The sequence below is a fragment of the Salvelinus namaycush genome, chromosome 4, assembly GCF_016432855.1.
Source record: "Salvelinus namaycush isolate Seneca chromosome 4, SaNama_1.0, whole genome shotgun sequence".
NCBI lineage: Eukaryota > Metazoa > Chordata > Actinopteri > Salmoniformes > Salmonidae > Salvelinus > Salvelinus namaycush.
Genome location: NC_052310.1, coordinates 10400686 through 10426180, shown reverse-complemented (window position 1 = coordinate 10426180; position 25495 = coordinate 10400686). Strand labels below are relative to the sequence as shown.

The 25495-nt window shown below is 43.8% G+C and overlaps 1 protein-coding gene across 1 annotated transcript in view; it reads right to left on the bottom strand.

The window, feature by feature from the left end:
* The window catches only part of LOC120045436 (voltage-dependent T-type calcium channel subunit alpha-1G-like), a 121592-nt gene that overhangs the window by 81389 nt on the left and 14708 nt on the right, over nt 1–25495 (bottom strand). The window contains exons 2-3 of the mRNA XM_038990318.1: nt 13537–13670; nt 2817–2914 (exon numbers count right to left, since the gene is read on the bottom strand). Of these exons, the coding sequence (XP_038846246.1) occupies nt 2817–2914; nt 13537–13670 (232 nt within the window). The remainder of the gene's footprint in view (nt 1–2816; nt 2915–13536; nt 13671–25495) is intronic.

Sequence of the window (25495 nt, the reverse complement as noted above, 5' to 3'; positions counted from 1 at the left end):
ATAGCGCACCTCCAAATCAACACTTCCTATCCGTCCTCACAGTGACATTATTAATGACCATTAGGACTGTGATTTAAGGGATGGACTACCTAATGAGAGAGGAGAGGAGAGGAGAGGAGAGGAGAGGAGAGGAGAGGAGAGGAGAGGAGAGGAGAGGAGAGGAGAGGAGAGGAGAGGAGAGGAGAGGAGAGGAGAGGAGAGGAGAGGAGAGGAGAGGAGAGGAGAGGAGAGGGACAGAGAAAGAGAGAGAGAGTGTGTGTGTGTGTGTGTGTGTGTGTGTGTGTGTGTGTGTGTGTGTGTGTGTGTGTGTGTGTGTGTGTGTGTGTGTGTGTGTGTGTGTGTGTGTGTGTGTGTGTGTGTGTGTGTGTCACCAAATATTTGATTGACATGAGTACAAAATTGCAGAGGGCCCTTGACACAACATGGGGCATGAGAGTCACATGTACCACTCACCCACCTGAACAGCATATAGTAGGTGGTGGTGGGTGTAATGGGTGGAGGCCTGGAGTTGAGTGAGATGGATGGGGTGTACAGAGTACATGAGGAGGATGGGAGTAATGAACAGTAACAGTAACAGTACTGAATGGGCTAGCATACATCAACACAGTAACAGTACTGAATGGGCTGCATACATCAACACAGTAACAGTACTGAATGGGCTAGCATACATCAACACAGTAACAGTACTGAATGGGCTGCATACATCAACACAGTAACAGTACTGAATGGGCTGCATACATCAACACAGTAACAGTACTGAATGGGCAGCATACATCAACACGGTAACAGTACTGAATGGGCTGCATACATCAACACAGTAACAGTACTGAATGGGCTGCATACATCAACACAGTAACAGTACTGAATGGGCTGCATACATCAACACAGTCACAGTACTGAATGGGCTGCATACATCAACACAGTAACAGTACTGAATGGGCTGCATACATCAACACAGTTACAGTAATGAATGGGCTGCATACATCAACACAGTAACAGTAATATGTTTATTAGATAATTCAATTAAATCTGGACTCATTAAAGACTAATGTGGAACATGGTGGAGAAAGAAAGATGGAGGGAGAGTGAGAGAGGATAGAGAGAGAGAGAGAGACACAACGCATCACCAGGGGCACACTGCCCTCCAGGACACCTACACCACCCGATGTCACAGGAAGGCCAAAAAGATCATCAAGGACATCAACCATCTGAGCCACTGTCTGTTCACCCCGCTACCATCCAGAAGGCGAGGTCAGTACAGGTGTATCAAACCCAGTAACTTGCCGGCCTCCACCCAGTAACTTGCCCTGAACTTAGTCACTGTCACTAGCCGGCTACCACCCGGTTACACATCCCTGCATCTTAGAGGCTGCTGCCCTATGTACTTAGACATGGAACACTGGTCACTTTAGTAATGTTTAAATAGTGTTTTACTAATTTCATATATATATATATATATATACTGTATTCTAGTCAATGTCACTCTGACATTGCTCATCCTAATATGTGGCCTGATTCAGGAAACTAGGCATATGTCACGACTTCACAAGAGAGCTGTTTGAACGTTAAAGAAAATGTTTTCATCAACATGTGTTTTTGGGCAGAAATGCGTTGTTGAACATGTGAACTTTCATGTGCCTTAATATCAAACTTGTATGCCATCTGTAAATACAAAAAACAATTGTTAAATTAGGAGCCTAGTTGGTTTAGCCACAGAAAAAGTGGGCAACCTTCCCGCTAGCCATAATTGGCTGAGATAATGAGTGGGCTGGATATGCCGAGAGATGAGATTGAATTGGTCTACCATATAGCACACGTCTGTCTATTAGAGCTAGTCAGTATGTTTAGATAATCTTGCTTTAAATTTTTTTTTATTGCTTAGTAAAACTGCATAAACCTAATGTCAAGTGTACTGTTAGCTAGCTAACGTTAGCTGTCTGGCTCGCTAGCTAATGTTATGTGTATGCTTTCCACTTTCTGGAGAACCGAGTTTTGAAATCAGTGGAATTGGAGTATAATAGCTAAGGAGATGGAGAAAACACCAGTCTGGATTACATCATCAAACTAAGGGCAACCATGCATGGCATCAGACAGGAGACGCATCCAACCGTGATACTGGTAAGATTATCAGATATTACACATTTCTAATTTTGACAGAAAGTTGTTTAATTTCAAGTGTACTGTTAGCTAGCTAACGTTACGTCATGAGTTGGGACTCATTGTTTACCTAGCTAGCTATCTAGCTACATTTCTTAACACGAAACCACAGATAGAGCGATAGGGAGAGTAATGTTCTGTGAGCTATTCTCTCTCTCTCTTAGATGTCTGGAAGTAGCTGGCAAGTTTGTACAGAACACACTGATCAACCCATAAAGAGATGGGTTGGGCTGAGGCTTAAGAGGGTGGGAACAATGCTGAATGGGTGTAGACGAAGAAGGGTTCTCCAATACTAGTACCAAAACATTGAAAGACGGTTTTCTCAAAAGTGAGTTTTCAAGTTGATCAACTTTAAAAGCAGAATTATTTTCCCATTGTTCCTCAAATACAGTGTGTGATATACCATTTTGTAGCTCTGAGTCTCTACTGCAATAACGTCTGCTAAATACTGTATGTGAATGAGACCAATACAATTTGATTTGGTTTGAAATAGAGAGAGAGATATGACACAGGAAGGTCGAAGTGGAATCAGAGCCAAGACAAATCAGCCTCATCACAGACGTACAGAGAGATTAGCCTTGGCCAATAACTGTGGCACTGTTTGGTTTCAGTAAGGGCAGAGGAGTGGAGGGAAGGAGTGGAGAGGGGTTGTTACTCACTAGGCACTCTGTTGATGGCTCGGAGGGGTCTCAGAACTCGAACTGTTCTCACTGCCGAGAAGCTGACGTTCTCCAGGTTCAGAGAGTACTCCAGCATCCTAGAACAAAACAAACACATACACTGTTAGTAGCATGCCAGAGTCCACTCTAAAATGTCTTGCTTTCTGCGTACTGTACAAAATCCTCTATTGCCCTCAAATTCAAATATGAACATTGGATCAACTTCCATTGCTTTATTTGATTATTCCCTTCTAATTAGGGACCTATTTAGACCTGGGACACCACGTGGGTGATTCCCTTCTAATTAGGGACCTATTTAGACCTGGGACACCACGTGGGTGATTCCCTTCTAATTAGGGACTGATTTAGACCTGGGACACCACGTGGGTGATTCCCTTCTAATTAGGGACCTATTTAGACCTGGGACACCACGTGGGTGATTCCCTTCTAATTAGGGACCTATTTAGACCTGGGACACCACGTGGGTGATTCCCTTCTAATTAGGGACTGATTTAGACCCGGGACACCACGTGGGTGATTCCCTTCTAATTAGGGACTGATTTAGACCTGGGACACCACGTGCGTGATTCCCTTCAAATTAGAGACTGATTTAGACCTGGGACACCACGTGTGTGATTCCCTTCTAATTAGGGACTGATTTAGACCCGGGACACCACGTAGGTGATTCCCTTCTAATTAGGGACTGATTTAGACCTGGGACACCACGTGGGTGATTCCCTTCTAATTAGGGACTGATTTAGACCTGGGACACCACGTGCATGATTCCCTTCTAATTAGAGACTGATTTAGACCTGGGACACCACGTGGGTGATTCCCTTCTAATTAGGGACTGATTTAGACCTGGGACACCACGTGGGTGATTCCCTTCTAATTAGGGACTGATTTAGACCTGGGACACCACGTGGGCACAATTACTGATCTGGTAGAACAGAAAAGCAGCAGTAGACTAGGGAAAGATCCAAAAATGCAAAGCCTCCAGAGGCAAAATGTTGTAACAATGCGGAGGGTTCCGTATAGCTCACATTGACATGAGTGGTTGATGGTAGTTGGGGGTGGGAGGTCCTGTATAAACACAAACTCTCTTTCTTGACAACTTTCTTGACAACAGCTCTGTGCTGCTCGGCGAAGCGCAATAAGTATGAATGCCCTGACTTCTACACAGGCCGTATCACCGTAAATGCTGCACGGTCAATGCAGACGCCTTTAAGAGTTGAATAGCCCTGCTCTATTGTCTATGCATGCTATCTGCGCTGAGAGTGAGACCGTCATAAGGAACTGCATTAAAATGCGATCAATCACAGAGTAAATGTAAAACATAATCTCTAATGACTTTACTAATGTCTCATTTCTCATTTCCGTGCTTGTCAATTTCCTCAACTTGTCTGAGTGTGTCTGGTTGTAATAAGTGTGTCCGACGGACATGCATACACACACACACACGTACACACACCCTAGGCGACCAGCGAGCACATGCCACTGTGTATCCCTCTTCAAACATCAACAGCAGAATGACTCACTGGTCATTGAGGGAGGAGGACGTTATAAAGACTATAATATCATGGATGTTCTTAAAACCTTCTGAGAGGAAAGGCTTATATGATCTACTGCAGTGACTGTGAGTGACTGTGGGAGTTCTTAGAAGCATTGCAGTGGAGTAGAGGGGGTTGCACAGAGAGAGGGAGGGAGGGAGGGAGGGAGGGAGGGAGGGAGGGAGGGAGGGAGGGAGGGAGGGAGGGAGGGAGGGAGGGAGGGAGGGAGGGAGGGAGGGAGGGAGGGATACTGGAGACGTCCAACTCAACACTGTCTCTGGGTCTGTCCTTCTTTGTCTCTTGAAGAGTACAGCATGTTTCTTATTTTCAATCTTCCATACTTAGCTGACATGTCAGATTACCAGTGAACTTTCAGAGAGCCAGGCGCATGCAAAGATAAAAGGATACAAACAAAGACACAGAGAAGGTAATCATATCAGCAACCTACCTATGGCACTGTAACTGTTCGTCTCCCACTCCCCGGTCTCCCTCTCCCTCTCTCTCTCTCTCCCTCTCTCTCTCTGTGTCTCTCTCTGTGTCTCTTTCTCTCTGTCTATATCTCTCTCTCCCCCTTTCTCTTTCTCTCTGTCTCTCTCTCTCTTATATCTCTCTCAATTCAATTTCAATTTCAATTCAATTTAAGGGCTTTATTGGCATGGGAAACATATGTTAACATTGCCAAAGCAAGCTAACTAGATAATAAACAAAAGTGAAATAAACCACACAAATGTACAGTAAATATTACAGTCACAGAAGTTCCAAAGGAATAAAGACATTTCACAGGTCATATTATGTGCAAATAGATAAAGTACAAAAAGGAAAGTAATTCAACATAAATATGGGTTGTATTTACAATGGGGTTTGTTCTTCACTGGTTGCCCTTTTCTTGTGGCAACAGGTCACACATGTTGTGCTGTGATTTCACACTGTGGTATTTCACCGAATAGATATAGGAGTTTATCAAAATAGGATTTGTTTTTGAATTCTTTGTGGGTCTGTATAATCTGAGGGAATTATGTGTCTCTAATATGGTCATAAATTTGGCAGGAGGTTAGGAAGTGCAGCTCAGTTTCCACCTCATTTTGCGGGAAGTGTGCAGTCTCTCTCTCTCTCTCTCTCTCTCTCAAATCAATTCAAAGGGCTTTAATGGGATGGGAAATATATGTTAACATTGCCAAAGCAAGTGAAATCGATAATAAACAAAAGTTAAATAAACCATTAAAAATCTCTCTCTCTCTCTCTCTCTCTCTCTCTCTCTCTCTCTCTCTCTCTCTCTCTCTCTCTCTCTCTCTCTCTCTCTCTCTCTCTCTCTCTCTCTCTCTCTCTCTCTCTCTCTCTCTCTCTCTCTCTCTCTCTGCACCACCTGGCAGGTCAATGAAGTACGGCAGGAGTGGGAGGGAGTGAGAGAGAAAGTAAGGGGTATGCGAAGAAAGGAGTAATTGAAGGGAGGCTTGGGAGGTTGAGTTGGAGGGATCTGCGAAGAGCGAGGGAGGAAGGGAGAGGAGGAGGGAGGGATCTGCAAGGAGCGAGGGAGGAAGGGAGAGGAGGTGGGAGGGATCTGCAAGGAGCGAGGGAGGAAGGGAGAGGAGGAGGGAGGGATCTACAAGGAGCGAGGGAGGAAGGGAGAGGTGGAGGGAGGGATCTGAAAGGAGCGAGGGAGGAAGGGAGAGGAGGAGGGAGGGATCTGCAAGGAGCGAGGGAGGAAGGGAGAGGTGGAGGGAGGGAGGGATCTGCAAGGAGCGAGGGAGGAAGGGAGAGGAGGAGGGGGGGATCTGCAAGGAGCGAGGGAGGAAGGGAGAGGTGGAAGGAGGGATCTGCAAGGAGCGAGGGAGGAAGGGAGAGGTGGAGGGAGGGATCTGCAAGGAGCGAGGGAGGAAGGGAGAGGAGGAGGGAGGGATCTGCAAGGAGCGAGGGAGGAAGGGAGAGGTGGAGGAGGTAGTTGAAAAAGATTTAGCTAGAGCCCAAAGCTTGTCCTCAGATTCATTCTCACTCTCCTCCCTAACGCATACAATTCTCTCTCTCTCTTTCTCTCACCCTCCCTTACTTTTCCCCCTGTCCATCAGACTAACATCAGTAGCCTTACAATAGAAAATGAAACCCTCCCTAGTTTTATAGCACTATAATAGATATATAATGACTTAATTAGTATTGTACCACGGATATAATGGCCATTAGCCTGTTGGATTTGTTTGCCCCGTCAAAGTTTGCAAAACAACACAATAATCGTACAATAAAGTTCAGGCAAAAAACACACAGACACATAAAAGAGACTATTGTTTGCTTAATTTCATCCATAGGAAACCCATCAATGGCCTTTAACTGCAGATGTAGGATCAGATCCTATTTTATCCGTTAAAGGATGAAAGAATATAATTATTAACCGCATCAGTAGATGTGGAGTATTTCTTCATACTGCTAAAACCACCATCTTCTCTCCTTATCTCTCCCATCTGTCATCATATGAATCAGTCAACTCAGCTTAGTCTCTTTCTGATGACATTTGTCAGTTAGTGTTGTAATTCTATTCTCTGGGGCCTCACAGAGAGGCTAGCTGCAGTGGGAGTTATCCAGAGACAGAGAGGCTAGCTGCAGTGGGAGTTATCCAGCACGGAACGAACTGTGACTGACTGATAGATAGTGCTGTGTGTGTGTGTGATAGATAGCAGTGTGTGTTAAGACTGCAGCCCACAGCATATTGCAGCATCAGGAGAGATGTGATGGGGTTTCTCTCTCTCTCTCTCTCTCTCTCTCTCTCTCTCTCTCTCTCTCTCTCTCTCTCTCTCTCTCTCTCTCTCTCTCTCTCTCAGAGTAATTTCAGTTCATAGTGCACTGCACACACAGACACACACATTATACTGCAAAACGTTTCCTGTAAAATGTACAGTAACTTAATGACAGCAATTGACCATTACGATACTGTAATTGATTTTACAGCACAGCTACGGTAATCCATTTTACGCAACTAACAATGTTAATGTAATCTAATGTACAGTATATTACTGGCATTACCCATGCAGCGACATATTACCTAGTGTTCTTTGCGAGTTTCCATTTTTCCATTTCCATGTACATTTTGGTCATTTAGCGGGTTCTCTTGTCCTTAACAACTGTACTTAACAGGCCAGAAAAAAGCCATTGCTTAAAGAAAGAAATGAGCACAACACGTTTGGTGTTCACCTAAAGGCAAGTCGGAGACTCCCCAAACACATGGAAGAAGGGACTCTGGTCAGATGAGTCTAAAATTGAGCTTTTTGGCCATCAAGGAAAACACTATCGCAAACCCAACACCTCTCATCACCCCGAGAATACCATCCCCACAGTAAAGCATGGTTGTGGCAGCATCATGCAGTGGGGATGTTTTTAATCGGCAGGGACTGGGAAACTGGTCAGATTTGAAGGAATGATGGATGGCGATAAATACAGGGAAATTCTTGAGGGAAACCTGTTTCAGTCTTCCAGAGATTTGAGACTGGGACGGAGGTTCACCTTCCAGCAGGACAATGACCCTAAGTATACTGCTAAAGCAACACTCCAGTGGTTTAACAGGAAACATTTAAATGTCTTGGTATGGTCTAGTCAAAGCCCAGACCTCAATCCAATTTAGAATATGTGGTATGACTAAAAGATTGCTGTACACCAGCGGAACCCATCCAACTTGACGGAGCTGGAGCAGTTTTGCCTAGAAGAATGGGCAAAAATCCCAGTGGCTAGATGTGCCAAGCTTATAGAGACATACCCCAAGAGACTTGCAGCTGTAAATGCTGCAAAAGGTGGCTCTACAAAGTATTGACTGTGGGGGGGGTGAATAGTTATGCATGCTCAAGTTTTCCGTTTTTTAAATCTTATTTCTTGTTTGTTTCACAATAAAAAATATTTTGCATCTTCAAAATGGTAGGCATGTTGTGTAAATCAAATGATACAAAACCCCAAAAAATCTATTTTAATTCCAGGTTGTAAGGTAACAAAATAGGAAAAATGCCAATGGGGGTGAATACTTTCACAAGCCACTCTAAGTTGCATTTACTCAACAACATTGTAGTTACTCCAAGGTACTAACCTAATTGACAGAGTGAAAACAAGCCAGCATGTACAGAATAAAACAAATTCCAAAACATTAATCTTGTTTGCAACAAGGCACTAAAGTAATACTGCAAAAAAACAGTTTCCTGAATACAAGGGTTATGTTTGGGGCAAATCCAATACAACACATTACTGAGTACTGTCCATATTTTCAGTGGTGGCTGCTTCATGTTATGGGTATGCTTTTCCAGGATAAAAATGTTAACAGTAAGGATTTCTTTCCTAATAATAACAATATTAATGTAAAATCAACAAATTAAGACCTGTGTGAAGGCCAACTTACAGAAGATAACATTTTTGAGGCAATTAAAAATGTTCAGTTTAGAAAAACACGAGGGCTTGATGGTATACCAGTAGAGGTATATCAGACCGTTGTTGATGTACTCAAATATCCATTAGTAGCATGTTATAATTACTCCTATAAAAATGGTAGACTTTCAGGTACTCAACAAGAAGGACTGATTTCATTACTACTAAAACAGGACCCAGGTGGTAAGTTTAAAGATCCAGTCCATTTAAAAAAACTGGAGGCCTCTTACACTTCACTGTTGTGATGCAAAAATCCTGGCGAAATGCATAGCACATAGAATAAAAAAGGTTTTACCAGATATTGTTCACCCTGATCACACAGGTTTTTTACATAGACAATATATTGAAAATAATATATGACAATTAATTGAAACAATTGAACATTATGAAACATCAAAGATACCAGGCCTGGTCTTCATTGCAGATTTTGAAAAGACGCTTGATAAAGTATGACTATAATTTTTATATACATGCCTGGATTACTTTAATTTCGGTTAATCTCTTATACAATTGGTTAAAGTTATGTACAGTAACCTGAAAGTCTAACAGATATAATGGTTACCTCTCAGTAAGTATTGAGCTTTTAAGAGGAGTAAAGCAAGGCTGTCCGTTGTCAGAGCACAATTGAAAAATATATAGCACATGGAAACCAAACGATGGTGGTCTATGGTGATATTATTGGCTAGTTTGGTCTTCAGCCAGCATGGAAAAAAACTCTGACGCAGTTGTCATTGCAACACATCCGTCAGTGCTGCTGTGGGCTGCATCACAAGAGACAAACGGGAGATGGATTATACAAATGTATATATCATTGATGTAATTTCAATGTTGTTTGAGTTGCTTTGTGTATCAACAAATTAGCTTGAGATGATTTTACTGCAACCCTGCTCACTGCATCCAAGTTGCTTGATAGAGGTGTTTCAAAGAGCTGTCAGTCAAGGCAAGCTCATGAATATAAGCTCCCCACCCACTCCAGCCTGTCTTTTCAAACTTCCTAGTAGTTAACCATGAGAGAAAAAGTTATTTTCTTAAATTTTTTGCATGTTCTATCACCCCCAAAATATTATGGGTGATAGTTTAGTCACTCAAAATAATATTTTTCATGGGAATCAGAATGACTGTTTGGGATGTTTAAAGGTTTGAGACTTGTTGCCACTCTGATCTGGAACCTATATATATATATTTAATATCCAGAGAACCAATGCCACATATCACTTAAATTGGTACAGCACTCTCACTAGTAGGCACAACAAATATAGCAGAGAGAGAGAGAGAGAGAGAGAGAGAGAGAGAGAGAGAGAGAGAGAGAGAGAGAGAGAGAGAGAGAGAGAGAGAGAGAGAGAGAGAGAGAGAGAGAGAGAGAGAGAGAGAGAGAGAGAGAGAGAGAGAGAGAGAGAGAGAGAATTCACTCAGAGAAATAGACTGCTCAGCAAATTGGCCAATGTTAATTCAGGAGTTAATTTCATACTGTTGGAGGGAAATTAACACACAGTTAATGGAGGGAAATTAATAACCAGAGTTATTGTTTTACACTGTGGAGAGTATTATTATATTTTCCAGCTTGCTATGCAGGTAGAATTGTTTTAATGTCTGTGTTTTTGCATGTACATTGATTGATTAATTGATTCATCTTATGGTACACAAAGATACATAACATACATTTGTCTAAACAAATCCAATCTGTCAGTTAGATTTATTTCACCCGTTTCCTGGAATGGTTGTTCCAGTTTAAATGGTTTAGTCTCCTCACACTGTTCCTAACCCTGACAGTCATTATGAATACAGGTTGCAGGTGAATACACATGTTATCTGTTGCATGTCACTTTTCCAGCCAGCATGATGTGTCCTGTAATCAGTAAACTAGAATGCTTCTACCACCCCTGTGTTAGGGTAAGTCTAGGCCTTACAATACATGTCATATTATAAACTATTTTTTTTTAAATAATTACATATACTTTGATACTCATTTGGTGAAAGCCACCTTAGAAGGAAAGAGTTCAACAACCATGTCTCTGTCACTAACAAATCCAGTCATGGGTGGTAACGCTACAATTCACACAAGAAAATGCACCATGGGAAATACCCAAAATGGCTTTAAACCATATAGTGTTAAAACAACACCATAAATCAATTACTGTAACAGAGTTTTTGCATAACACTAATAGGAGTTAACTCTAGAGTTAACACTAGTGTTGAATATAAATAACACAGTGAGTGTTAATTACCCCATAGTGATACATTTGAGTAACACTGGCAAATGTAAGGCTTATTTTTTTACACTATGGAGTGTTACATTAACACTCAAAATGTAACATTATAAACAGAGTAGTTTTTACACTCCGTAGAGTGGGACCATATGTTACCTGAGATAATGTTAAAATGCAACTCTAAATGTTGTTCAAAATGTCATCTAACCTTTCCTTTGTCACCAAACAGGTGTGGAATCAGTTTGATCAATAAATGAAGGAGAAGAAAATGCAGGGAGGAAGAAAAAACTAAGAGTGTGAGAGAGAAAGGGAGAGAGAGAGAAAGGGAGAGAGAGAGAAAGGAAGAGGGAGAGAGAGAGAAAGGGAGAGAGAGAGAAAGGAAGAGGGAGAGAGAGAGAGAGAGAGAGAGAGAGAGAGAGAGAGAGAGAGAGAGAGAGAGAGAGAGAGAGAGAGAGAGAGAGAGGGAGAAAGAGGGAGAAAGAGGGAGAAAGAGGGAGAAAGAGGGAGAAAGAGAGAGAAAAGGAGAGAGAAAAGGAGAGAGAAAAGGAGAGAGAAAAGGAGAGAGAGGGTAGTGATGAGGATTGTGTTTGCTTCTCTCTTGCCTCTCTCTCTGTTTCCTGTTTTTCTCCCTCTCTATGCAGTTCTCTGTCATTCAGGGATTGTATTTATGGTAGGAGGTCAATGATATCTGTTTTCTTTCAATGAAACCTTTAACAAACGTATGTAGAGTGTTACCATAGTATCTGTCTATCATTCACCCTCTACAACCTTTGACCATATGACTATGACATATTGTAATGTATGTGTAGTGGCTGTATGTAATGTTGATATTGTGGACACATTGTTTGCCTTCTAAATTGCCTCTCTGCCCCCTCCTGCTCTCTTTCTCCCTCCCACCCTCCTTCCTCCTTCCATCTCTACCTTTCTCTCCTCAGTATCTATCAGTATTATCTCCCCCTAGCAGAGGAAAGACTCTACTCCCACTGTGGTGACAGATTGATGTGTGGAAGAGTCTCTCTGTCTGAGACTACCTGAGAATCACTACACTATTGACTTGGGATCCTACAAAACTCATCTGAGGAGGAGGGAAAAGAGAGGAAGAGGGAGGAAAGCGATGGAGAGAGGTGGAGAGAGGAGGAGAGAGTTGAAGAGAGGAGGAGAGAGGTGGAAATAGGTGGAGAGAGGTGGAGAGTGATGGAGAGAGCTGGATAGAGATGGAGAGAGATGGAGAAAGGTGGAGATGGCTGGAGAGAGGTGGAGATGGTTGGAGAGAGGTGGAGAGAGGTGGAGAGAGCTGGAGAGAGGTGGAGATGGCTGGAGAGAGGTGGAGAGAGGTGGAGATGGTTGGAGAGAGGTGGAGAGGGGTGAAGAGATGGAGAGAGGTGGAGATGGCTGGAGAGAGGTGGCGATGGCTGGAGAGAGATGGAGAGAGATGGAGAGAGATGGAGAGAGATGGAGATGGCTGGAGAGAGATGGATAGAGATGGAGAGAGGTGGAGATGGCTGGAGAGAGGTGGAGAGAGAGGGAGATGGCTGGAGAGAGGTGGAGATGGCTGGAGAGAGGTGGAGATGGCTGGAGAGAGATGGAGAGAGATGGAGATGGCTGGAGAGAGATGGAGAGAGGTGGAGATGGCTGGAGAGAGGTGGAGAGAGATGGAGAGAGATGGAGAGAGGTGGAGATGGCTGGAGAGAGGTGGAGAGAGGTGGAGAGAGATGGAGAGAGATGGAGAGAGCTGGAGATGGCTGGAGAGAGGTGGAGAGAGCTGGCCTCACTCCAGTGCCCCCTGTCACCCTGCACTAAACTAGAGAAGTATTATCCTTCTCTTTTCTAACATCCTCGTCTTGCTTTTCACACTATTTCGTCTCCTAATCAACCCCTTCACCCCAAATCATCTTCCCACTCACCTCCTCAGCCCTCACCCCCTCCTCACCCTTCTTAACCATTAAACCTTCACTTTACATCCCCTATACCATTTATAATATGAAGTTGACACATCAATGGGCTTCACAGACTGTGATGCCAAAGAAAATACTAAAAGAGAAGCTTGGTAAAATGAACATTAAATCACTGAATGGCACAAGATTGACTTACTCTGATCAATCAAACACTGAGTGAAATCAAGCTGTTGTGTGCACTTCATTATCAAGCCTGCTAACATACACGCACACATACACACACACACACAAACACACAGATACACAGATACACAGTGTGCTGAGAAATGCTCTTTGGCAGTGATTATAATTACTTTCCTTTTCAGAAACAGACACTATCTCAGTACACTCCTAAACGGAACTAGCAACCGTTGCCAGGAGGTGTATACCCGACAACCCGTTACCTTGGTTACTATTGTCTGAGTTTGGCTGTGGGTTCTTGTGAGGGAGACAGGGTTGGCGTTTTTGCAGACACTGCAACAATGTGAAACAAAGGGATGCAAACCCACACACACACTAAGCCCCATGTTATCCAGACAGACTGTATGTAGGCTCTCTCTCTCTGTCGTTGTCGTGATTCACAGCATGTTCTGGCTACGGACTCCCTCCATCCCTGTGTGAGTGTGAGAGTGCGACTCACCCGGCCAGCACGATGAAGAAGTCGAGTCTGTTCCAGGTGTCTCCTAGATAACACTTCTTGCCGAAGATGCCCAGCGCCACCATCTTGATGACCATCTCCACCGCAAAGAACGCAAAGATGAAGTCATCAAAATCCTGTCCAGAGAGAGACAAAGACAATATGAATGTAAATATCACTGTATTAACTCAATACAATAGTTGACAAGACAGTTAAAGAAATTCACATCCCATTTCTTCAATATGAAAAAAGAGAAATAAATATTAAAGTGAAATCTAATCAAATCCGATTGTATTTGTCACATGTGCCGAATACAACAGGTGTAGACCATACAGTGAAATGCTTACTTACGAGCCCTTAACCAACAATGCAGTTAAAAAAATAAGAGATTAAAAATGTTTTACTAAATAAACTAAAGGTAAAAAAGTAACACAATAAAATAACAATAACGAGGCTATATACAGGAGGTACCGAGTCAATGTGCGGGAGTACAGGTTAGTCCAGGTCATTGAGGTAATACGTACATGTAGGTAGGGGTAAAATGACTATGCATAGATAATAAACAGAGAGTAGCAGCAGTGTAAAAGACGGGTCTGGGTAGCCATTTGATGAATTGTTCAGCAGTTTTATGGCCTGGGGGTAGAAGCTGTTAAGGAGCCTTTTGGACCTAGACTTGGCGCTCTGGTACCGCTTGTCATGCGGCAGCAGAGAGACCAGTCTATGACTTGGGTGACTGGAGTCCACCACTCCACTCTCTCTCTCTCTTTATCTAGCTCTCTCTTTATCTCTCTCCTCTCTCTCTCTCTCTCTCTCTCTCTCTCTCTCTCTCTCTCTCTTTCTCTCTCTCTCTCTCTCTCTCTCTCTTTATCGATCTCTCCTCTCTCTCTCTCTTTATCGATCTCTCTCTTTATCTCTCTCTCTTTACGCACGCACGCACGCACACACACACACACACACACACACACACACACACACACACACACACACACACACACACACACACACACACACACACACACACACACACACACACACACACACACACACACACAGAGGAAACACCAGTGGCCTGTGCTCACACACTCCCCTCCTCTTTTTCTCTCCTTCACCTGTCTATCTCTCTCTATCGCGCTCTCTCTCTCTCTGTCTGTCTGTCTCTCTCTCTCTCTCTGTCTCTCTCTCTCTCTCTAAGGTAGTGAGCTTATTAAATCAACTTCTAAATCACTGCTCCATATCTATATCTATACTACAGCCCTGCACCGGCATGAATTAGAAATCTGAGCCCTACCCATGCCCACGATATTCAGGCCCTATCCTACCCAGTCCTGCCAAATTGAAAGCCCGTCCCGAAATCAGAAATAACTAGTTAGTCCATTAGCTGCTCCTCTCAGTGTGCTACTAGCTCTGCATGCACTCTGCTCATGGCGGCTCTGAGTCTGTGATTAACCATAGCAATGGCTCTGAGTCTGTGATTAACCATAGCAATGGCTCTGAGTCTGTGATTAACCATAGCAATGGCTCTGAGTCTGTGATTAACGATAGCAATGGCTCTGAGTCTGTGATTAACCATAGCAATGGCTCTGAGTCTGTGATTAACCATAGCAATGGCTCTGAGTCTGTGATTAACGATAGCAATAGCTCTGAGTCTGTGATTAACCATAGCAATGGCTCTGAGTCTGTGATTAACCATAGCAATGGCTCTGAGTCTGTGATTAACCATAGCAATGGCTCTGAGTCTGTGATTAACCATAGCAATGGCTCTGAGTCTGTAATTAACCATAGCAATGGCTCTGAGTCTGTGATTAACCATAGCAATGGCTCTGAGTCTGTGATTAACCATAGCAATGGCTCTGAGTCTGTGATTAACCATAGCAATGGCTCTGAGTCTGTGATTAACCATGGCCACGTCTCTGAGTCTGTGATTAACCATAACAATGGCTCTGAGTCTGTGATTAACGATAGCAATGGCTCTGAGTCTGTGATTAACCATAGCAATGGCTCTGAGTCTGTGAATAACCATAGCAACAGCTCTGAGCCTGTGATTAACCACAGCAATGGCTCTGAGTCTGTGATTAACCATAGCAATGGCTCTGAGTCTGTGATTAACCATAGCAATGGCTCTGAGTCTGTGATTAACCATAGCAATGGCTCTGAGTCTGTGATTAACCATAGCAATGGCTCTGAGTCTGTGATTAACCATAGCAATGGCTCTGAGTCTGTGATTAACCATAGCAATGGCTCTGAGTCTGTGATTAACCATAGCAATGGCTCTGAGTCTGTGATTAACCATAGCAACGGCTCTGAGTCTGTGATTAACCATAGCAACGGCTCTGAGTCTGTGATGAACTATGGCCACGGCTCTGAGTCTGTGATTAACCATAGCAACGGCTCTGAGTCTGTGATTAACCATGGCCACAGCTCTGAGTCTGTGATTAACCATGGCACGGCTCTGAGTCTGTGATTAACCATAGCAACGGCTCTGAGTCTGTGATTAACCATGGCCACGTCTCTGAGTCTGTGATTAACCATAACAATGGCTCTGAGTCTGTGATTAACGATAGCAATGGCTCTGAGTCTGTGATTAACCATAGCAATGGCTCTGAGTCTGTGATTAACCATAGCAACAGCTCTGAGTCTGTGATTAACCACAGCAATGGCTCTGAGTCTGTGATTAACCATAGCAATGGCTCTGAGTCTGTGATTAACCATAGCAATGGCTCTGAGTCTGTGATTAACCATAGCAACAGCTCTGAGTCTGTGATTAACCACAGCAATGGCTCTGAGTCTGTGATTAACCATAGCAATGGCTCTGAGTCTGTGATTAACCATAGCAACGGCTCTGAGTCTGTGATGAACTATGGCCACGGCTCTGAGTCTGTGATTAACCATAGCAACGGCTCTGAGTCTGTGATTAACCATGGCCACAGCTCTGAGTCTGTGATTAACCATGGCACGGCTCTGAGTCTGTGATTAACCATAGCAACGGCTCTGAGTCTGTGATTAACCATGGCCACGTCTCTGAGTCTGTGATTAACCATAACAATGGCTCTGAGTCTGTGATTAACGATAGCAATGGCTCTGAGTCTGTGATTAACCATAGCAATGGCTCTGAGTCTGTGATTAACCATAGCAACAGCTCTGAGTCTGTGATTAACCATAGCAACAGCTCTGAGTCTGTGATTAACCACAGCAATGGCTCTGAGTCTGTGATTAACCATAGCAATGGCTCTGAGTCTGTGATTAACCATAGCAATGGCTCTGAGTCTGTGATTAACCATAGCAACAGCTCTGAGTCTGTGATTAACCACAGCAATGGCTCTGAGTCTGTGATTAACCATAGCAATGGCTCTGAGTCTGTGATTAACCATAGCAATGGCTCTGAGTCTGTGATTAACCATAGCAATGGCTCTGAGTCTGTGATTAACCATTGCAATGGCTCTGAGTCTGTGATTAACCATAGCAATGGCTCTGAGTCTGTGATTAACGATAGCAATGGCTCTGAGTCTGTGATTAACCATAGCAATGGCTCTGAGTCTGTGATTAACCATGGCCACGGCTCTGAATCTGTGATTAACCATAGCAATGGCTCTGAGTCTGTGATTAACCATAGCAACGGCTCTGAGTCTGTGATTAACCATAGCAACGGCTCTGAGTCTGTGATGAACCATGGCCACGGCTCTGAGTCTGTGATTAACCATAGCAACGGCTCTGAGTCTGTGATTAACCATGGCCACAGCTCTGAGTCTGTGATTAACCATGGCCACGGCTCTGAGTCTGTGATTAACCATAGCAACGGCTCTGAGTCTGTGATTAACCATGGCCACGTCTCTGAGTCTGTGATTAACCATAACAATGGCTCTGAGTCTGTGATTAACGATAGCAATGGCTCTGAGTCTGTGATTAACCATAGCAATGGCTCTGAGTCTGTGAATAACCATAGCAATGGCTTTGAGTCTGTGATTAACCATAGCAATGGCTCTGAGTCTGTGAATAACCATAGCAACAGCTCTGAGTCTGTGATTAACCACAGCAATGGCTCTGAGTCTGTGATTAACCATAGCAATGGCTCTGAGTCTGTGATTAACCATAGCAATGGCTCTGAGTCTGTGATTAACCATAGCAATGGCTCTGAGTCTGTGATTAACCATTGCAATGGCTCTGAGTCTGTGATTAACCATAGCAATGGCTCTGAGTCTGTGATTAACGATAGCAATGGCTCTGAGTCTGTGATTAACCATAGCAACGGCTCTGAGTCTGTGATTAACCATAGCAACGGCTCTGAGTCTGTGATGAACCATGGCCACGGCTCTGAGTCTGTGATTAACCATAGCAACGGCTCTGAGTCTGTGATTAACCATGGCCACAGCTCTGAGTCTGTGATTAACCATGGCCACGGCTCTGAGTCTGTGATTAACCATAGCAATGGCTTTGAGTCTGTGATTAACAATGGCCACGGCTCTGAGTCTGTGATTAACTATAGTAATGGCTCTGAGTCTGTGATTAACAATGGCCACGGCTCTGAGTCTGTGATTAACCATGGCCACGGCTCCGAGACTGTGATTAACCATAGCAACGGTTCTGAGTCTGTGATTAACCATAGCAACAGCTCTGAGTCTGTGATTAACAATGGCCATGGCTCTGAGTCTGTGATTAACCATGGCCATGGCTCTGAGACTGTGATTAACCATAGCAATGGTTCTGAGTCTGTGATTAACCATAGCAACAGCTCTGAGTCTGTGATTAACAATGGCCACGGCTCTGAGTCTGTGATTAACCATAGCATTGGCTCTGAGTCTGTGATTAACAATGGCCATGGCTCTGAGTCTGTGATTAACCATAGCAACGGCTCTGAGTCTGTGATTAACAATGGCCACGGCTCTGAGTCTGTGATTAACAATGGCCACAGCTCTGAGTCTGTGATTAACAATGGCCACGGCTCTGAGTCTGTGATTAACAATGGCCACGGCTCGGAGTCTGTGATTAACCATAGCAACGGCTCTGAGTCTGTGATTAACCATAGCAACAGCTCTGAGTCTGTGATTAACAATGGCCACGGCTCTGAGTCTGTGATTAACCATGGCCACGGCTCTGAGTCTATGATTAACCATGGCCACGGCTCTGAGTCTGTGATTAACCATAGCCACGGCTCTGAGTCTGTGATTAACCATGGCCACGGCTCTGAGTCTGTGATTAACCATAGCCACGCCTCTGAGTCTGTGATTAACCATATCCACGGCTCTGAGTCTGTGATTAACCATAGCCACGGCGCTGAGTCTGTGATTAACCATGGCCACGGCTCTGAGTCTGTGATTAACCATGGCCACGGCTCTGAGTCTGTGATTAACCATAGCCACGGCTCTGAGTCTGTGATTAACCATAGCAACGGCTCTGAGTCTGTGATTAACCATGGCCACGGCTCTGAGTCTGTGATTAACCATAGCCACGGCTCTGAGTCTGTGATTAACCATGGCCACGGCTCTGCTTGGTATGCTCTGCTCAATGACGAGACATGAGAGCGCAGTGAGCTGTTACTTTTCGCCCTCCAAACCCCAACAATAATAATCTCTCCTGTTTTATATTTGACGAGGTTGAAGCACTTCTGACACCATGTTAAGATCTTGGTCAGATATGACTGTACTGCGCAGCAGACCACGAACAAACGGCTCAGCTTCAAAATGTTAGAGATCAAATTAGTGATACTGGAGTCCTGCCAGTATCTGTATTTGTATTTTTAACGGATCCCCAAGGCAGCAGCTACTCTGACTGGGGTGCAGCAAAATGAAGGCAGTTATATTATTTTAAAAACATTACAACACATTCATAACAGTTTTCACAACACACTAAGTGATTAAATTGACTCAATTGATTTTTCCCGCCTCAAAAATAGGTTTTAGAAATTTTTGCAAATGAATTAAAAATAAATAACTGAAATATCAAATTTACAATTGAAGTCGGAAGACTACATACACCTTAGCCAAACACATTTAAACTCAGTTTTTCACAATTCCTGACGTTTAATCATAGTAAAATTTCCCTGTCTTAGGTCAGTTAGGATCACCACTTTATTTTAAGAATGTGAAATGTCAGAATGATAGTAGAGAGAATTATTTATTTTATCACATCCCCAGTGGGTCAGAAATGAACATACACTCAATTAGTATTTGATAGCATTGCCTTCAAATTGTTTAACTTGGGTCAAACATTTCAGGTAGCCTTCCACAACCTTCCCACAAAAAGTTGGGTGAATTTTGGCCCATTCCTCCTGACAGAGCTGGTATAACTGAGTCAGGTTTGTAGGCCTCCTTGCTCACCCACGCTTTTTCAGTTCTGCCCACAACTTTTCTATGGGATTGAGGTCAGGGCTTTGTGATGGCCACTCCAAAACCTTGACTTTGTTGTCCTTAAGCCATTTTGCCACAACTTTGGAAGTATGCTTGGGGTCAGTGTCCATTTGGAAGACCCATTTGCGACCAAGCTTTAACTTCCTGACTGATGTCTTGAGAAGCGGCTTCAATATATCCACATAATTATCCTCCCTCATGATGCCAGCTATTGTGTGAAGTGCACCAGTCCCTCCTGAAGCAAAGCACCCTCACCACATGATGCTGCCACCCCCGTGCTTCACGGTTGGGATGGCATTCTTCGGCTTGCAAGCCTCCCTCTTTTTCCTCCAAACATAACGATGGTCATTATGGCCAAACAGTTCTATTTTTGTTTCATCAGACCAGAGGACATTTCTCCAAAAAGTACAATCTTTGTCCCCATCTGCAGTTGCAAACCGTAGTCTGGCTTTTTTATGTTGGTTTTGTAGCAGTGGCTTCTTCCTTGCTGAGCGGCCTTTCAGGTTATGTCGATATAGGACTCGTTTTACTGTGGATATAGATACTTCTGTACCTGTTTCCTCCAGCATCTCCACAAAGTCCTTTGCTGATGTTCTGGGATTGATTTGCACTTTTTGCACCAAAGTACATTAATCTCTAGGAGACAGAACGTATCTCCTTCTGTGGTATGATGGCTGAGTGGTCCCATGGTGTTCATACTTGCGTACTATTGTTTGTACATATGAACGTAGTACCTTCAGGCGTTTGGAAATTGCTCCCAAGGATGAACCAGACTTGTGGAATACTGCCTCGGGGTCTTCTTGGGCATGACGCTACAGGCTTGGTAAATATTTATTTGGGGAGTTTATCCCAATATTTTCTGCAGATCCTCTCGTGCTCTGTTAGGTTGGATGGGGACAGTCTCTGCACAGCTATTTTCAGGTCTCTCCAGAGATGTTCGATCAGGTTCAATTCCGGGCTCTGGCTGGGCCACCCAAGTACATTCAGAGACTTGTCCCGAAGCCACTCCTGCGTTGTCTTTGCTGTGTGCTTAGGGTCATTGTCCTGTTGGAAGGTGAACCTTCGCCCCAGAGGTCCTGAGCACTCTGGAGCAAGTTTTCATCAAGGATCTCTCTGTACTTTGCTCTGTTCATCTTTCCCTCGATCCTGACTAGTCTCCCTGTCCATGTCGCTGAAAAACATTCCCACAACATGATGCTGCCATCACCATGCTTCACCGTAGGGATGGTGCCCGGTTTCCTTTTTTCCTTTTTTCCTTTTTTGTGGTGGGGCGCTGTCCTCAAACAATCGCATGGCATGCTTTCGCTGTAAAGCCTATTGTAAATCGGACAATACAGTTAGATTAGCAAGAATTTAAGCTTTATAAGACACTTGTATGTACCTAGATGTTTAATATCCATAATTGTTATGATTATTTATTTGAATTGCGCGCCCTCCAATGTCAGCGGAAGTTGTCGACAGGTGTCCCGCTGGCGGGTCGCCTATCCCAGAGAGGAAGGTAAGAGCAGTACTTTATTATGGACAAACTTCTCCCCATCTTAGCTACAATTGTATCAATATGTTTTGACCATGGCAGTTTGCATTCCAGGGTTACTCCAAGCAGTTTGGTCTCGTCAACTTTCTCAAATCCCACATTATTTATTATTAGATTTAGTTCAGGTTTCGTGTTCAGTGAATGATTTGTCCCAAATACAATGCTTTTAGTTTGTGAAATAGTTAGGATAAATGTATTCCTTGCCATCCATTCTGAAACTAACTGCAGCTCTTTGTTAAGTATTGCAGTCATTTCAGTCGATGCAGTAGTTGATGTGTATAGTGTTGAGTCATCGGCATACATAGACACACTGGCTTTAATCAAAGCCAGTGACATGTCGTTAGTAAAGATTGAAAAAAGTAAGGAACCTAGACAGCTGCCCTGCGGAATTCCTGATTCTACATGGATTATGTTGGAGAGGCTTCCATTAAAGAACATCCTGTGTGTTCTGTTAGACAGGTAACTCTTTATCCAAAATATAGCAGGGGGTGTACAGCCATAAAACATACGTTTTTCCATCACAGACTATGATTGATAATGTCAAAAGCCGCACTGAAGTCTATCATCAATTTCACTCAGTCAATCATCAGTCATTTGTGTAAGTGCTATGCTTGTTGAATGATTTTCCCTATAAGTGTGCTGAACATCTGTTGTCAATTTGTTTACAGTAAAATATCATTGTATCTGGTCAAACACAATTTATTTTTGGTATCTTTGTGAGACAGTAGAGTAGGTGAACGGATGATATCCGCATGTGTGGTTCCCACCGTGAAGCATGGAGGAGGAGGTGATGGTGTGTGGGGGTGCTTTGTTGGTGACACTGTCTGTGATTTATTTAGAATTCAAGGCCCAACTAACCAGCATGGCTACCACAGCATTCTGCAGCGATACGCCATCCCATCTGGTTTGCGCTTAGCGGGACTATCATTTGTTTTTCAACAGGACAATGACCCAAAATACACCTCCAGGCTGTGTAAGGGCTATTTGACCAAACATAAGAGTGATGGAGTGCTGCATCAGATGACCTGGCTTCCACAATCACCCAACCTCAACCCAATTGAGATGGTTTAGGGTGAGTTAGACAGCAGAGTGAAGGAAAAGCATCCAACAAGTGCTCAGCATATGTGGGAACTCATTCAAGACTGTTGGAAATTAAATCCTTGCAGGTAACCATGGCTGACAGAGGAAGAACAATGATTCCAAGCACCACCCTCCTTTTGAAGCTTCCAGTCTGTTAATCAGCATGACAGAGTGATCTTAATCTTAAACTTAATCAGCATGACAGAGTCATCTCCAGCCTTGTCCTCGTCAACACTCACACCTGTGTTAACGAGAGAATCACTGACATGATGTCAGCTGGTCCTTTTGTGGCAGGGCTGAAATGCAGTGGAAATGTTTTTGGGGGATTCAGTTCATTTGCATGACAAAGAGGGACTTCATCACTCTTCATAACATTCTGGAGTATATGCAAATTGACATCATACAAACTGAGGCAGCAGACTTTGTGAATATTAATATTTGTGTCATTCTCAAAACTTTTGGCCACGACTGTACACAAAATAGTCAAAATTGGTGAAGTGAAATGAAAAAAAGAACTTGTTTCAAAAAATTCAAAAAAATAAAAAAACTGAAAAGTGGTGTGTGCATATGTATTCACCCCCTTTGCTATGAAGCCCCTAAATAATATCTGGTGCAACCAATTACCTTCGGAAGTCACATAATTAGATAAATAAAGTTCACCTGTATGCAATCTAAGTGTCACATGATCTGTCACATGACCTCAGTATATATACATCTGTTCTGAAAGGCCCCAGAGTCTGCAACACCATTAAGCAAGAGGCACCACCAAGCAAGCGGCACCATGAAGACCAAGGAGCTCTCCAAACAGGTCAAGGACAAAGTTGTGGAGAAGTACAGATCAGGGTTGAGTTATTAAAAAATATCCGAAACTTTGAACATCCCACGGAGCACCATTAAATCCATTATTAAAAATGGAGAGAATATGGCACCACAAGAAACTTGCCAAGAGAGGGCCGCCCACCAAAACTCATGGACCAGGCAAGGAGGGCATTAATCAGAGAGGCAACAAAGATACCAAAGATAACCCTGAAGGAGCTGCAAAGCTCAACCTTGGAGATTGGAGTATCCGTCCATAGGACCACTTTAAGCCGTACACTCCACAGAGCGGGGCTTTACGGAAGAGTGGTCAGAAAAAATCCATTGCTTAATGAAAAAAATAAGCAAACACGTTTGGTGTTCGCCAAAAGGTATGTGGGAGACTCCCCAATCATATGGAAGAAGGTACTCAGGTTAGATGAGACAAAAATTCCGCTTTTTGGCCATCAAGAAAAACGCTATGTCTGGCACAAACCCAACACCTCTCATCAGCCCGAGAACACCATCCCCATAGTGAAGCATGGTGGTGGCACGATCATGCTGTGGGTATGTTTTTCATCGGCAGGGACTGGGAAACTGGTCAGAATTGAAGAAATGATGGATGGCGCTAAATACAGGGAAATTCTTGAGGGAAACCTGTTTCAGTCTTCCAGAGATTTGATACTGGGACAGAGGTTCAACTTCCAGCAGGACAATGACACTAAGCATACTGCTAAAGCAACACCCTAGTGGTTTAAGGGGAACATTTAAATGTCTTGGATTGGCTTAGTCAAAGCCCAGAACTCAATCCAATTGAGAATATGTGGTATGAATGAAAGATTGCTGTACACCAGCGGAACCCATCCAACTTGAAGGAGCTAGAGCAGTTTTGCCTTGAAGAATGGGCAAAAATCCCATTGGCTGGATGTGCCAAGCTTATAGAGACATACCCCAAGAGACTTGTTGCTGTAATTGCTGCAAAAGGTGGCTCTAAAAAGTATTGACTTTGGGGGGTGAATAGTTATGCACGCTCAAGTTTTCAGTTTTTTTTATTTATTTCTTGTTTGTTTCCCAAAACATCTTCAAAGTGGTAGGCATGTTGCAAAGTGGTAGGCATGTTGTGTAAATCAAATGATACGAACCCCCCAAAAAATCTACTTTAATTCCAGGTTGTAAGGCAACAAAATAGGAAAAATGCCAAGGGGGGTGAATACTTTCGCAAGCCAATGTAGGTAGCACACATGAGGGCATTTTTCTCTGTTGAGATAATTTATCCCTCTCTCTCTCTCACTGCTCTCTCTCGCGCTTTCTTCCTCCCTGAAGGGTTGCCAGTCTTCTTTTAGCTCTGCATGGTGTACATGGCCGTTCTACAACATGTTCAAATGTGCATAGATGACCAGCAGGGTCAAATAATAATAATCACAGTGGTTGTAGAGGGTGAAACGGGTCAGAACCTCAGGAGTAAATGTTCAGTTGGCTTTTTATAGCCGAGCATTCAGAGGTCAAGACAGCAGGTGCACTAGGAAAGGAGAGAGAGATACGGACGGTGAGAGAGAGAGAGAGAGAGACAGAAAAGAGTGACGCTAGCCCCCTGGCACATTCCAGCATAGGTACTGGAGGCTGAGACGGGGGTCGGGGAACACTGTGGCCCTGTCTGACAATACCCCGGACAGGGACAACCAGGCAGGATATAACCTCGCACACTGTATAACTTCACCCACTTTGCCAAAGCACAGCCTCCACACCACTATAGGGATATCAACAGACCGCCAACTTGCTACCCTGAGACAAGGCTGAGCATAGACCACGAAGAGATCTCCTCCACCGCACGAGTCTGAGGGGGCGGCAAAACCCGAACATGAAGATCACGTCAGTGACTCAACCCACTCAAGTCAAATATAGCGGAAAAAAGAGTGGCACAACGTGGCGCACCCCTCCTAGGGACGGCATGGAAGAGCACCAGTAAGCCGGTGACTGAGCCCCTGTAATAAGGTCAGAGGCCAAGTGGAGAGAGGGGAGCCGGCCAGGAAGAGACAGCAAGGGATGTGAAGTCTGTACAGATAGTCAGCATCCACTGAATCTAAGGCCAAGGTTATAGTCGCAGGTCAGGAGTCAACTGCTCTGATGAACCCGTATCATTATCATCGACACTTATAGGGTCAATCGAACACAGGGGTCGGTGATCTAATCCAAATAGACAGGGTTAGGAGGC